At 40.4% G+C, this 16,249-nt stretch overlaps 1 protein-coding gene across 10 annotated transcripts in view; it reads left to right on the top strand.

The window, feature by feature from the left end:
• TRPM3 (transient receptor potential cation channel subfamily M member 3) overlaps positions 1–16,249 on the top strand; it is a 611,492-nt gene that overhangs the window by 412,766 nt on the left and 182,477 nt on the right. For all 10 annotated transcript variants that reach the window (XM_050944114.1, XM_050944107.1, XM_050944110.1 and 7 more), the window contains exons 4-5: positions 5,513–5,726; positions 8,676–8,800. In XM_050944114.1, coding sequence (XP_050800071.1) covers positions 5,513–5,726; positions 8,676–8,800 — 339 coding nt within the window. The remainder of the gene's footprint in view (positions 1–5,512; positions 5,727–8,675; positions 8,801–16,249) is intronic.

The raw sequence follows: 16,249 nt of genomic DNA, 5'->3' as shown, positions 1-16,249 counted from the left end.
ATGTCAGTTACCAATTAAACTTCAAAATATGAAAAATGAATTGGCTGAACAGAGATTTTGGGGGTCTGGTCCTTGGTAGACCAGGTGGGAACAATCATGCATTGCTGCACTGTGCATTGAATTTAAAGGACCAAATTAAACTGCTGTCTTGAATTTATCCTCTTCTTTTTAACACACAAATAATTCTGGAACTCCTTTCATTAACTGGGACATTTGAATCCTATGCAGATTTCTAATTAACTCTGCTTTGCGGAACTAAAGTTGCTTTGGTCATGGTTATACAAGGTTGGATGAATGATGGCTGCTTGAAAGGTTCACAGTGAATTAAATATATTAGTTCTATTTTTAATAACTTCCTGCTATTCCAAAGTGTTCAAATGATACTTCTAACATGCTTATTGAGTGGCTAGCATATGTTTGCAACTGCAGAAGACAAAGTTTATTACTGTGGAAAAGGCTTAGTGTTCCTTACATTGTTCTTTCATGTTGAAATGCATCATTGTGGCTATGAGGCAAGTAAACGGATTTGATAGATACAGCTTCTTATATGTAGCTTCAGTGTGTTGTATTTTATTAGAGAGTCTTGGAAATCAGCCACACCTAAAAATGTGTTTTAGGTTTTAAAAAATATAGGAGACTTGACAAAACTGCACAGAAAAGATCTTAAAAAGCCATTAGTGCAGGGAGAGAGAAACAAGGCGGGATAATCTATAATCCTTTGACATTAAACCATGAAAAAGACAATGGGTTTTATTTTTTGACATAGCAAATCATTAATATTCAAAATACAGTTCCAGCATTTGAAATAATAAGGGTTCTGGAGAAATAAGTGAAATACACAAAGGGCTAGATTGGAGTGGGCAAACTACGGCCTGTGGGCCACATCCAGCCCATCAGACCTTTTTAATTGGCCCCTCAAGCTCCCGCTGGGGAATTGAGAGCTTTCCCCACTCCAGTGCTCCAGCCAGGGAGTGGGGTCGGGGGCTTGCATTGATCTACTCCACGTGGCTCCCAGAAGCAGGAACAGCCAAGGGGCTCTGCATGCTGCCCCTGCCCCAAGTGTCAGCTCTGCAGCTCTCATTGTCCAGGAACCATGGCCAATAGGAGCTGTGGGGGTGGTGCCTGCAGATGGGGCAGTGTGCAGAACTATATGGGCCTGCCTCCAGAGGGTGGATGGACAGCTGTATCCAGGAGCCACTTCAGGTAAGCACCACCTGAATCCTGCACCTGACCCACCCGGCGCCCCAACCATCTGCCCAGCCCTGATTGCCCTCCAAACCCTTTGATCTCAGCCCAGAGCACCTTCCTGCACCCCAAATCCCTCATTCTCAGCCCCACCCAGAGTCTGCACCCCCAGCTGGAACTTCACCTCCCCCATGTGCGCCCCAATCTCCTGCTCCACCCGAGAGCCCCCTCCCACCCTCTGAACTCCTGCAACCCAAACCCCTCATCCCCAACCCCACCCCAGAGTCTGCACCCTGAGCCAGTGCCCTCATCCCCCCCATGCTCCAGCCAGCCCTCCATACAATTTCCATGCCAAGATGTGGCCCTCAGGCCAAAAAGTTTGCCCACCCCTGGCCTAGATCCAAAGCCCATTGAAATCAATGAGTGCTTCCACTGACTTTCTTGGGATTTGAAAAAGGCCCTAAAATATTTAAAAGAATATTAATAAAGACCCTATCCTGCTTCTGTTAGCTAATGAGAGTTTTGCTCTTGTTTATAGTGAGAGACAGATCAGGCCTTTTGCTGTGAAGTACAAACATCAAAAGATTCAGAGATTCAGCTTAGTTTAGAAAAGCATCTGAAACTTTGGACAGTTAATTGAGATAGGTAAAATGGTCATGTTATCCCGTTGCCACTACTGATAAAATACAGGAGGAAATGCCAGATTGCGTTTCAGAAGGCCAAGTATTAGGGAGTATGTTAATCTAGGGAACATTCAGAAATACTTAAGTGTCATGTCTGTCAACAGCAGAATGAGTTTATGCAGTGAGTTTATAAGTTTCTCCCTCAAATTATCATTGTTATCAACAATCAGTCAGGTACAATGCACACTGCAGTTTAATTATATGTACTCTAATAGAGGCATTGTGGTTGGAGAACTGTATGGATCAGGATATTAAAAATTTTACCTCTAGATTACTACTGTAGTTCAATTCTAACCTAGGTTGGGCTATTTTGCAGCCATCTGGTTGTTTATTGGTCAATAAGAAACGAGTTTGAGTTTCTGGCAAACCCCTTGATATGAAAATAAAGCATCATAATCACAGCTAATATTAAGTGACATTCTTGTTGACAGGCTTAATAGTCAAGCCATGGATTAAATGGACATGGGATCTTGAACTAATCTTTCATCCTATGATGTGGCCTGTCTAAAGTAGTTCAGTGGTGAGGCAAAGCACTTTGGCAGGTTGCTATGGTGAAGCTTGTACTTCTGCTTCCTATACTGTACCTGCTGTGTTGATAAATAGTGATGCTCTCAGTTTGACTTCTTTCACAAGCGCCAAATTCTCTTCTATAAAAATATAAATACTTATGGAGCTGAAAGGTGGATATCAGCCAGAGAGACATGGAGAGACTGATGGAGCTGAGCAGTGGTTTGGCTCAAGTTCATCGTTAAATTTAAAAATCTTTCCGAGCAAGTGGTGGTGAAGGAAGTCAGGAATGGCAGCAGAATCTAAACAGAAAAGGGAAAAGGTTCAAATGTTCCACTACAAAATTGAGAGATGTAAATTATTAATATGATCAAAAATGGTTTTAAAAGCCTTTATTCATAATTTAGTGGGTGCCTTGGAAGTGATGACAGAAGAATGATCCCATTCACATTAAATTACATCTGAATTACAAAAGAATTATCCCAGGCACACCAGTCTGAAAATGGCCCCCACAAGAGCTAAAATGGATAAGATAAGAAGTCTACACATTTCTTCTGTAGAAAAGAGAATCCAATATTTTAGCCCCTTTTCTTAGGGGAGTTTCTAAGATTTAAATTTCCTTTGCATTGCTGGTTCTTGTAGTTGAGAAGACGCACTCAGATTTGTTTACTCACATTTCTTCTTATAACGTAAAATGCAATTTTATCATGAGTATAGTTCTTTTTTCTGTCCTAAACAAGTACAAATTGTCATTTGAAATTAGTGATAATTTTCAGATAAATAAAAGGAAATATTTCTTCAATATCTTGTAGTCAGCATATAGAATTTGTTACTGCTGGAAGTCATAGAAGTGGCTGAATAAGTAGTTAATATTTTTAACAGTTGATAATTATGCGAGCTAAATTCAGGTTAATGAAATCATGTGTTTTATGGAATAAATCAGTTGTTACAAGGGTCAGAAGGAAACCTTCTCACCCCCAGTCACACTTTTGCAAAATGGCTGATGTGCATCCTACGCAATTTTTGCCTTCATTTTAAACATTAGGTGTCTGTCATGAGTGGTGGTGGGATACAGGACTTGATCTGAGCAGGAATGGCACATGGGATGGTCCTACAACCTCCACTTGTAACAAATGTATATGAACATCATCATCAGTTAAAATGCATACATTCATCGTGGGAGACTGAATACATCGGCTCTTGTTGCCAACAAAACAGGAATATAATACTCAGACCAACAGAAAATCTTCCCTCCTTTAACTATTCAGAGGGTTCAGCCTTTTGAGATGTTGAGCACCCTCAATAATAGTAACAGTATGTGGCTGCTAACCCCTGCCATGTAATAGTGATGTAACCTTTAATAACCCCAACTTCTGTCTTGTGAAAGGGTGATGGAAATAAAGATTAGTGTCTTACCAACATTCCTGTGTGTCACAAGTCCATGATCACCTCAATTCTGAGTGAAGGCCAGAAGTTATGGGCTTCATGCAGGAACTACTGGGTGAAATTCTTAGTGAAATCTATTATCTTCAGCATTCAGTCAGTGTACTCATATGCCTAGCAGAGCTTGCCTTTAAATTTCAGCAATCCAGCCATTACACACACACACTTAATAGTTCAATACATGCTCATCAGATATACACTACATATGACCTTTTGCCCCCTAATAGTAAAAAGACTTAGCTGCTGTTGGGAGGATTATTATAACAGTAGAGTGAATCAATATTTTCTAATTCTGGTGCACTTTTCAGTTGGACCAAGTTCTTATTCTGTTTTTCTCATGATCATTTATGCAAATGGGGCTCTGCTTGCAGGAATGTTGAGAATGGCTAGCCCTCACGTGAATACCCATATTTGCATGCAACCACAGATATTAGCATTCATGCCAGAAATACTCTCTCCATCTGAAGTTTCACATCCACTCAAGAAGCAGAAACAATACCATGTGACTTACTGTAGATGACCAATCGCAGACCACAAAAAAAGAATAGACAGTAAAAATGATCAAAATGTTCATGTAATATGTTAGCATAATATGTTCACTGAAATGTACTAATAAATGTTCTAAAACCAGATATGCCCATACTGAAGTCTATGCTGTGGATCTGAAGGTTATACTGATAAACCATGAGGGGTGGGGGAAAGAAATATTTTAGTGGAAGGCTCCAGAATAATTGTATGTGCTCTAGCTCCACCAGAAGTTATGGGCTTGATGCAGGAACTACTGGGTGAAATTCTATGGTTTGTCTTATGCAAAAGTTTAGTGTAGACGAACCTAATGGGCCCTTCTGGCCTTAAAATAGAACATCAGCCAGTGCGTAATAATTTATTCTTCATTAAATCCACACAAGTGAAACAAGTTGAAAGGGGAACCTTAATTCAGCCATTTCCTAACTTCTGAGTGCTCGACTTTGCAACCCTTAACCCTAAGTTAAATGCAGGCATGTCCAAAACAGGGGCAGCTCCAGGCACCAGCTCAGCAAGCGCGTTCCTGGGGCAGCAAGCTGGTGGGGGCGGCGTGCCGATGGCCTTGAGGGTGGCAGTCAGGCAGCCTTCGGTGGCTTTTCTGCGGGAGGTCCACCAGTCCCACGGCTTCAGCGGCGATTCAGCAGCGAGTACATCAAAGGCGTAGGACCGGCAGATCACTTGCAGAGCCGCCACCGAATCCGCATGAGGCTGCCTAACTGCCATGTTTGGGGCGGCAAAAAACATAGAGCCGAACCTGGTTCACTATTACATGTTTTGTAGATGTTTTTCAATACATTTGTCTGGAATAAAGAGAGTTCTAAATGGAGGTATGATACCAACTGCCCCTATGGGCCCTGGGAAAATCACTTAACCTCTCTGCCTTAATTTCATCATCTGTAAATTAAGGATAATATTAATCTATTAGCACCTGACAAGGGTGTTGTAAGGATTGATTAATTTTTGTGAAAAGCTTTGAAGAGGGTAACCTCTGTGAAATTTCTAACTATAAATGTCATGGTCTGTAGTTTCATAAATTGCTTTTTAAACCTTCACAGTTACAATTAATTTATTTTTTGTTGCAAAAGTTGTATGTTTTTAAATATTTTCTTGGTGTTACACATCATGAGTCATACCAACCTTTTTCTTTATCAATGCCCTTAATTCTGCAGTATGTACGTGTGTCTTTTGACACAAAGCCTGATCTTCTTCTACACCTGATGACAAAAGAGTGGCAGCTTGAGCTCCCCAAGCTTCTCATCTCTGTGCATGGAGGCCTTCAGAATTTTGAACTTCAGCCAAAACTCAAGCAAGTCTTTGGGAAAGGTCTGATTAAAGCTGCCATGACAACTGGAGCATGGATATTCACTGGAGGAGTAAACACAGGTAACAAGCAACATTAAAATAAGAGCTTTGTGGCATCAGGGAGGCTTTCATCATTTTACCATCATGATTTAGAATCAGTCCAATTAAGAGAAGCTGAACCATTTTATGGTATCTTTTTTATTATGCATTAACAAGAAAATGCCAGAATAATACCTATTGAGCAGCTCTCCAAGAATAAAAGATTTGTTAAAGCATGAAAGGCAGATTGTGAAGTCCAAAAAATAAAACCTGCTGTGAGACAATCTGAAGTGTTTTGTCAGAGGGGAGTTCGTGAGACTAACATCAGTGGGCCCAGGAACCATTTATGGAATGGAGTGATCTGCAGCTAGCAGCCTGAAAGGGTAGCTAGTTCATAGTTATTAAAAACAAGAAACTTTCCACTTCATTAAAGGAAAATATTTTCATCCAAAAAAAGAAGAGGCAACTTTTATCTTTCACTTATAATAAGTCAAATGTGACAGAGAAAAGAGTTTTTCTATTTTCTGTGCCTGGAAAAAAAAAGAAAAAAGCCTTTAATCTGACTAAAAGTCATTCCCCACCTCCACCCCGGCATGGATTAGGAGTCTGATTTTTTTTTTCAGATTGTTGGGGGTTTTTCCAATTGTCCTTGCAGAAACAGAGATAACATTTCAATTTATATGCAAAGTTGAACACATCCAAATTTTAGAGCCCTGACATGGAATTATTTTCTACCTCTCCACATGAGTTTTACTGTCATGGAGAGACTGAAATGTTGGGGAGGCAGGAATTGGGGGCAGGGAAATGAGATGAGGCAAAGCATTCTACATATGGTGAATGATAATATGTAAGGTTGAAGTATGCACATGTGAATTGTTGTGGAACGTTATCTGTACCTGAGTCAGCACAGCTACACTACATCAATATTTCAGCATTATTTAATCCTTTCAGTGCCTACGGAGAGTAGCATATTCATTCTACCACATTGATAATATGGGCCTGATACAAAGCTCATTGAAGTAAATGGGAATCTTTGCATTGATTTAAGTGGGATTTGGATTAGGCACTATATATTTTGAAGCTCAGTTCAGAACATGCCTAACGAGATTGCTTTGCTTTGTTTTTAATATATATTGAATTAAAGATGACTGGAGTAATTGTTAGCCCAGTTTCCTTTGTTTTTTGGCTCTCTGGAAAGTTTTGCATAATTGTGGTAACTGTGCACTTAAACTGGGTGTCCAATTGTACATGTAAATTCGGTACCTAATTTGTTTGTAAATCTCACCCATGGTTTTGGATAAAAATTCTTTCCAACATTTCCTTTCTGAAGAATATTAGCAAGCCCTATTTAAACTCAAGGCATGACTATTAACCTGAAGTGTGTATATACATTAGCTGCTGCCACTCACAATGTACTCATAATATGGCAGTATACACATATCATACATGGAATAGCAACTAATGTAGTCGTTAGTTAGACAGAAAGCTAGGTGTAAGTTAATAAAAGGCATAATAGAAACCCCCCCTAAAATGTTGCCCTCAGAGTATTAGTATTCATGACATAACATAGATAGCGTACGCCTGACTCACCGCTATATCTTCTTATAAACAAATTGCTTTCAATATTCATCTGGCATCAGAATCTGTATTCACTGGAAAGCAATAGCTTTTGCAGACAGAGAAAACCTGCTCTGCACCATCAGGATGTGGGATCACAGAGTCATTTGGCTGAGATGTGTGCATTTTGCCTCATCTGCCAGACAATGTGGTGGCAGCGGGGAGATTAGAAGATTAGATGTCAAGTTTTTTTCACTGTTGATTTTAAATGGGTATAAGAGGGTAGTAGCTATGCGGAAACTTGTGGTTATCGTCTGATTGTTGTAATGCTGCCCATGTCACTTTAGGATTCATGGAGCTAGAGTATGGAAACAGTAAAGAAAACTGTTTTTTAAAAAAAATAACAATCTAAGAATGTAATTTGGAACCAGTTATCCCCTCAGTGAGCACAAGTAGATTTTAAATGCATTTTATGCAAAGTTGTCAGCAAAGAAGAGCAAGTGACATTAAATTCCATGTGCTGTTGTGCTGCTGTTAGCTGCAGTCAGGTGATAAACGTAGCTCTTGATACAAGCTGTGTCAAAACTGTTAGGAAAGTGAGCTTGGAAAGCAGAAAAGAGAGCCTGAGTCCAAGAGCAACTGTCCGGCCTGGCACATTATCCTGTACATGTTCAGGGTACAGGAGTTAGCCCAGGAACGTGATTAAAGTAGCGAGAAGTTGCTTTAGACCGTGGAAACAGTAATCAGAGTATGCTAAGCCATGGAGCAGTCATTTTGTGTGCACCAGTCTCTACTACCTTGCGCTCCCTGCTGGCTTTTCCCTGGCTCCCTATGGGAAACTATCTCAAGTGACTGGGTTTGTGGTTTGATGGGATGGTGCCACCGCTGTCTACAGCTGTGTATAATGGTGCTTTCACAACATTTCCATCAGTATTTCAATCACCTTACTTGTGGGTTACATGCCTGAGAAGTTTCAAAATTTGAGGGGACAATCATCTGTGCATTTCTGCATACTTGCAGAGGATAGAAGATATACACACCACACATTATTTTTTATTAGAGTGTGTATGTATCTGGATACAGACGAGAAAAAGCAAAGTTATGATTGTCAACATCTTCATTTTCGTTGTTAGAGTTGTGCAATTTGTTGTTTACATTATTTTATTCAATAAGGTTGTATGTCAAATACACTGAACTAGCAAGGCACTGTGTATATCACTCTACATCATTTTATTATGGCCCCAGTTCTGAAAAAAACACTTAAGGAAATACTTAACTTTAAGCACATGCTTAAGCACTGTGTTGAATAGGGATGGGATTGCTCACATGCTTTAAGGAAAGCATACACTTAAGTGCTTGGCTGGTTCCAGACCAAAGTGACCAAAAATGCTGTGCTTTGAATTTTTGATTAAGTGCCTGTTTCTTTTTTTTCAGGAGTCATTCGGCATGTTGGAGATGCATTAAAGGATCATGCCTCAAAATCCCGAGGGAAGATCTGCACCATTGGTATAGCCCCCTGGGGAATTGTAGAGAACCAAGAGGACCTGATTGGCAAAGATGTAAGTCCTGGGGGATCTGTGTTATCTACAACAAAACTGTATATTCTGGGGTTTTTTCCCTTTACTTTTTCTCAGTGCTTCTCAGATAGAAGTAGTATTTGTAGTGAAGCTGTTTGGTAAAAGGCAAATAGTCAAGCATTTTCATGTTCTTAAATTTATATTTTGTGGGAAAATAGCAAGATTAGAACAGGAAATCCATCCTGTAGATTATGTAAGGCTCATGAAATAAGGCATTCCAGTTCTTTCTAATATATTTTGTATGGTTTTTTTCTTTTGAAAATAAAATACAAGGAATTTCCATTGAAAATCTACTTTAAAAGTTTGTTAAAGTTGCACAGTAAATCACTAAATGTCAGAGAATGCCAAAGCTAAGGTTTCATGCAAAATTTGAACTCTGCCCTCTTTTGCAAATGTACTATGTTGTGGTCTTAAATTCAGTAATTACATACTTTTTCCCAATTAATTATTATATATATAATTATTCCACAACCTCTGAAGGCTCATATTATATGAATTCTTTATTCATGAGCCAAGGCTCCACAGAAACCCTGCCTCTCATATCTTCTAAGGGGTTCAGGTAACATTTACCATGCATCTTTCTTCGTGTCATCCTTTTTAGGGCTCAATCTCTCTCTATCCCTCCCACTTCAGGCTCTCCCTCTCTCATTATAAATAATATAATAGCTTTATAATCTGCCTGCTTTCTTGACTTTGCCTCATTTGAAATTTTCCTACCCCTTGTTTCTGAGTATTTTGAATGAGAACTTGCGATTGACATTTTGGGTAGATGCTGGAAATCCCAGTTTATGTTCTACTGGAATTGGTTTATGTATTTATAACAACTGTATTACAGAGTACAGTTATTTTATCTGAATTACTTTAAATCTTTGTCTTCCCACCAGGATTTGTTCATTTGCACTCCGTATAGAATGGGGAAAGGCATTTACTTATCAGTTAAATAGAAAGGAATTACAGTAAGAGTAAAAAGGAGTGGATTCAACTGGAATTTATACCAATTCACTAAACAACGTGTAACCACAAGAGGGGGAGAGAATCATGGGGTACAACTTTGTACTGTCTGCACAGCCTCCGGCCTTTACATAATACAATACTAGGGCTCAATCTGCCAAGATATTGAGGGTGCTCAGAGCCTTGTTGGAGATCCCCACCAAGGAGAGGGCTCTATGGGAATAATTCAGAATCCTATTGTGACATAATTGGGAATTCACTTGAAAAATAAGCCAAAAACCATACCAGCTACAGGAATAAAACATTCCTGGTGATTTTGAGTGCAAGGCTGACACAAATGCTGGACTTCAAACAGTCAGTTTTGACTTAAATTGTGTGAAATGAGTGGCAGAGTATTGTTTTGGAATTTAGGGATGAGCCAAGAAAGTAATAATACTTCAAAAATTAAAAATGTCAAAATGTTTGAGAATTGTAGGCTGGCACAGCTATTCAGAAAATTTTAAAAGGATACCATTGTCTGAGTGACAAACGAGGGGTTTTTGCTGAACTTTGACATCAGTTTACAACCATGCAACTCCACTGAAGTCAGTAGGGTTGAGACAGGATAGGTGAGGTAATATTTTTATCGGACCAACTTCTGTTGGCATGTGCAAGCTTTTGAGCTTCACAGAGCTAAAATATTTATGGCCTTTGAAGTGTATGTATAACTGACGAATTGTAACTTTGTATCTGAACCCTTCTGTCTCCAAACTTTGATAGTTTAGATAAAATGGAAACTGGATTAACCAATGAGAGAGTGCAAAATTAAATCACTTCTGTGTCTACCCATCCCTAATGTATAATATTATATTTATTTTATTTTATTGAATGGTTCCCAGAAGTTCTTGCTCTTTGCATTTTTTGGAGTGTGTGCATGTCTGTCTCTCTCTCTTGCTCTCCTTCTCTCGCTCACGCGCACACACACAATATCGATGTAGTTCATTGTTTTGGAGAAAAATAATTTAAGGAAACAAAGATTCAGGCAAGGAGAATGACCTATAATACAGAAATCAGTATCTGTATATTAAAAATATGGTGAATGCCATAAAACTTACATGCATCCAACGAAGTGGGTGTTCACCCACGAAAGCTCATGCTCCAATATGTCTGTTAGTCTATAAGGTGCCACAGGACTCTTTGCTGCTTTTACAGATCGAGACTAACACGGCTACCCCCTCTGATATAAAACTTACTGAAAAGGAAAAATATCATGAATAAAAAACAAGAGAAGAATAATATACACCTTGGTCCATTATCATGTAAAATAAATCATAGTAAAGCAAGAAAAAAAAAAAGAAAAATGAGTGTCGTGTGTGTGTGTATGCACACACAACCTCAGAACAAATCAACCGACAGTAAAAGATTCATTAAACTCCAGTATCTATTGTGGCTCTCTGTATGTTCATTATGTCTAGTTAAATTAGTATCAAAACTGAAAAAAACTGTCAAAACATCCCTTCATTGGGTGGAGCAGGAGATACTATATGCAGCATTTGACTTGCTCATCAAGTGTTTTCAAAATTATGTAACACTCCTGCCAATACTCCCAGCCATCCTTTGGGCTGGAGGTTTGTCATGATGGATTAATGGAGAAGTCAGACTCATCACTGCAACTGTGTCAGAAGTCTCATACTGTAAATTGTTTTTTGAAATGCTACACGTTAGCCTAGGCCCCTATGAATTCATTTGTCTTTTCTCCTTTTGATGTCTGGAGTAGGCACTGTCCCTTTCACCCTTAAATAAATTATTGTCATAGGAAGAGTCATTGTTTAAAAAAATTAACACAAAAGCTATGAGCCACAAGCTACTCAGCTAAAAAGCCCCATTGATTTCAATGGGAGTTCTGTGTGAGTTCAGACTTAAGTAACCTCTTGCTTTAGACTGCAGACTCCGCCTTTTGGGTCTGCCCTCCAGCTTCCTCTGCTGTTTCTCCTGCTTTCTTAACAGGTTGCCAGGATGGGCAGGACCAGGGTATGAGATGACTCCCTTCCTCCTTTTTCCTGCCCTCTCCTCACTAGCCTCTGCACACCTTACTCCTTTCCTCTACTCCAATTAGAGACACAGCGGGAGCTGAGGCAGGAGCCCAGAGCGGGAAGTGCTAAACAGATGTCAGGGAAGGAAAGAGTCACAGTAGCAATAGGAGTGCAGCCTGAGTGTGACATGCTAGGAGAAGGAAGAGGACTGATAGGGAGTGGAGAGAACTGGTGGGAAATATTTTGGAAAGTTCAACGTAGATTTGGAAAGTTTTACACTACTCAGCCATTTTTTAATTATCTGAATGTTAAAAGGCATTCTTCATTGAATATACTATTTTAAACACTCAATTAAAATTAATTTTATTAAAGTACAAATGTGGTACATATGTAATACTGAAGGAGGGATACATGCTTTGCCTTGTGCAAAGAAATATGATTTGGAAATAATAAAGCTCTGGCTGTTGAAAATAACATCCTAAGCTTGCACAGCACATCAATTTCCTTAACTTTGGGGACTCACTGTATGGGATGGTGCACAGATTTTTCGCACTGGAGAGGGAGAAGAGCTCTTCTTACTACTTATAAACCACATCTATATAGCCAAAACCCCACGTATTCTGCAGTGCTGGACCTAATTCAGCTGTTAGGTTTCTAGATTCTTTGACACAATTGTGCACCAGACTAAAAATTCTCTGGTGGTTTCATTTAAATGAAAAGAAGATTTTCAATGAATTAAATGTTAAAATGAACCATACAATCAGTACAGTGGCACCTATGTTCTGTTAATATTAAATCCCACTTATCGTGCACTGCCCCCATATTTTCAGTTTTCGGTATATATCAGAATTTTGTCTTAAAGCATAACTCAATCGCTGAGGTTGTCAGAGGGGCGGCTGGAGTTTTTGCCAGTTGGGCAGGAGGAAGCTGGGGCTTTTGGCTCCTGTGAAGCTTTTGGAGGCAGTTTGAGATTGCAGGATAAGCACATAAAATGAATGTTTCTGCTAAAATGGGCAGCAGTTAAATAATTAAATAGTGTTGACATTTAAATTACCTGTCCTGAGGTTTCAGACTTAACAACCTTCTGAGAAGAAAGTACCTGTTCACACCCCGAAAACTATTGTTCAGCTTGTCTGCAGACTCTGTAAGGCAACAAAGCATCAGTTTACACTTGAAAAAATGAATTTAGGGTTAGAAACACATTTTTTAAAATGAAAGCTGGTATTCTGGAGCACAGTTCTGTGGCAAGTTCTGCAGTCATGATCTACACAACTCTGTATACTCTCAGGAATAATGTTGGGCTACCAGGCAACCTATCAACTTGTGTGAGGCTAGTGGCATTGTTGTTCAAAATGTAGTGGTGGTTTGTTCTCTGATGTGATTCTTGGTGGTGGTATTATTAATTCAGGTATAATTCCTATTGATTTCAATGGGAGTTCTGGATGAGTAATAATAATGGCTTAAGGATGTTCCCTTTTGGCTCTGGAAGTCCATTAAGATACACATTTTAGACCAAGGGAAGGTAGTATTAAATTTGTGTAGTTTAATTCAAAATACATTTTTATTGCATAGCTTTGGGCTTGCCTAAACAGGGATATTCAGGAAAATGATGTGATTAACTAAAGGTCTGCATTTAAAGTGCATTAGTTGAACCGCTTTAAGCCTCTGTGTGGACACTCTTATTCAGAAGTAGAGTGGCCTTCATTTGATTTAGCTTAATTTACTGTTACTGAATAAGAGTATCAACATGGGTGTGATATGGTTTAACCAGCGCTAACAATTTTAATTTTAATTTCCCAAATATCCCTGTCTAGACAATCCCTGAATAAAATGATATCTCCAACATCCTATGATGTGGCCGAAGGAGAGTAGAAAGAGTATCAAGAGTACATGGACTGTACTATTTTGTGGAAATTTTAAGTCCACAAAACTTAAACTCTTAGACAAGGGATGTTACCCAGTAAAGAGACAACAATTGTGGTTGGATTTATTATTCAGGACTAACACAAGAGCAGGCAAGTCCACAGTAAACCTTAACTGAGTCTAGGGCCATTCACAGTAAGAATCATCACATGAAATACGAAATATAACCACAAACAAAGCTATGGTGCAAAATTCTTCACAACTATAAGAATTTTTTTCTTACCAAGTATTTTATGTTCACAAACTGACAATGTTCTGAATTCTGAAACCCCAGATGCTGAAAGCAGAATAGCTGCGGCTTGCAAGCATTTTCAGTAGCATATGCTCTGCATGGACCTGACAGTCCCAGAAATCTACTGTTTTGTATTGCTCACGGCATTTAAAACAGACAGTGGCTGAACAAAACTGAAGGCTCTAAACAGATGACTGCACTGTACTTGAAGTCGAAATGCACCATAAATATTGTGTGTGAGGATGCTAGAGATGAGCCAAAACTGGAACCTTTTATCCAGCCCTTAAATTTAGGTAGGTTGGATTAAGTGGAAGATGAATCCAAACCATCCCTAGTTTTCATTTTACAAAAATAAATCCTGGCTTCCTCAGCTCATATCTAGCTAATATCCCTGGGCTTAAGGGTTTTTCAAGACTACTGTAACCCTTCTGCCCTCTGAGTTGGCAGCAACAAGGGCCGGGTTCAGTATCCAGGGGTTCCGTTTCAATAACACAATGCATAACTGGCTCGAGCCCCCACCCAGTAACCTGGGACACTTACATACCACACACCCCTGGGTGCCTCTAGGAGGCAATACTTCCCCTCTCGCAAGCACGGAGTCTGAGTGTAGCAAAATCCTTTTAATAAAGGAAGGAAACAATGCGGCATCCCATTGGAGAAACACCACAAACAGGATTATAATACAAACCATAAGCAAAAACCCACCTCCAAGTACGTTTGGCAATGTCCTTTCCCCCTTAGGGTCTTAAGCCCAATCACTCCAAAGTCCAACAACCCGAAAGTCTCTGGTCAGTGCCACCCTAGAACTCAAAAGTTTATCTGCAGAGTTTTACCCCCCCAGTCTGGGTGGAAATGAGGGGGAAGTCCACACAAGGTGTTAAGGGGCACCTTACGTGGGCCAGGGCCAACTGCTCCGCCTCTCTGTGGAGTTCTGCTGCAGCCTTCACGACGACCAGCTCCACTACACCAGCTGTGCCGCTCCTCCAGCCATCCCTGCAAACCACTTCACTCTGCTCACTGTTCCATGGGCTGCTCCAACATGCTGCAAACTGCTCCTCTCTGCCAGCCACTTAACAATAGGTCTTCAGGCTCCCCCACTAGTTAACACAGCCCTCAATGATCTCAGCTCAGCTCTTTCAGTGATTTCAACTCTTAGTAGGGGTGCCCTGATGCTAGTGCACCCTTGGCCCAACATGAACTCAGCTCAGCAGTCTCGAGATGGACTCCTAATGGAATCAAAATTAGCTCTACTCTTTTACAGTGGAGAGAGAAGGCTGTGCAATTGGTGTTCCAGGCCCTCAAAAGGGGCCCATACCATCAGGTACACACACCAGTCCCCAACCTCTCTCAATTCACTGGGTATCCCATATCCCTTGTTTAGTAAGTGTCACTTAAGTTATATTGAGACATCTCTGTCATAAAGCAGTCTCGTAGTTCCTCATTCACATAATCAGGTGGCAACACCTTATTTATCCTGCCCCAATAACAAAGAAATTGGGGATCCCAGAGCTGTCAAAATAACCATCCCAAGCTGCACTGGGCTATGCTGTGCGTGCCCATGCAAATATCTGAGAATTGACAATTCCTGAAATTCTTTCCACACGTCCCATAATTCACCACCAGACGTCAGGGTAGAGCTCATCCTGACTCTGCTTACATCCTCCCCCCAGCCGAGAATTTGTCGTCCCAACAAATCACATTCCCTACTATACCAAGTCACTGGTCCCCTCCAAAGGGCCTCAGATAGCCCACTTTAGCTTTCACAAACCTGTGTGCTAAATGTATTGGCTCCTCACTAGTCACCCCACGTGCATCGTAAATTAACCATTTCACTGGTCTTATTACCCTGTCTCGCCTATTGAGAATCTCTGTTGCTGTGGTAGGGGGGGCATCCTCTTGAGTGATGGATGGGGAGGTTTCCTGTGAGTTCCTCTCGGATACTGGCATAGGTCCCTGCATTTCTAGTTCTAACAGTGGAGGGTCGAAGGTGCTCAGGACATCCTCCATCTGTATGTCGCCACTGTCCAATAACCTGTGTATGTCATCACACGGGGGTTCCACCAGTGGCCCAGGACTGTCAGGAATGGGCCTAAATACTTCTGCCATAGGGTTTAGGGCAGAAGAGGAGGTACTCTCTTTTGATTCAGCTGATCGAGACTGAAATCTTGTCTTCATCCCAGGATACACCATGGTTGTGTCTTCCTCCTCAGACTCACTGTCAGATGGGCTGAGTAGGGGTAGGTTAGCTGCAGGATGCCGACTGTCCAAGTTGGAGGGTGGCTTCGGTACAGCACCTTCATTCTGTCCAGTTGC

This window comes from Gopherus flavomarginatus, chromosome 3 (genome assembly GCF_025201925.1).
Source record: "Gopherus flavomarginatus isolate rGopFla2 chromosome 3, rGopFla2.mat.asm, whole genome shotgun sequence".
NCBI lineage: Eukaryota > Metazoa > Chordata > Testudines > Testudinidae > Gopherus > Gopherus flavomarginatus.
This window is presented reverse-complemented; position numbering and strand designations above follow the sequence as displayed.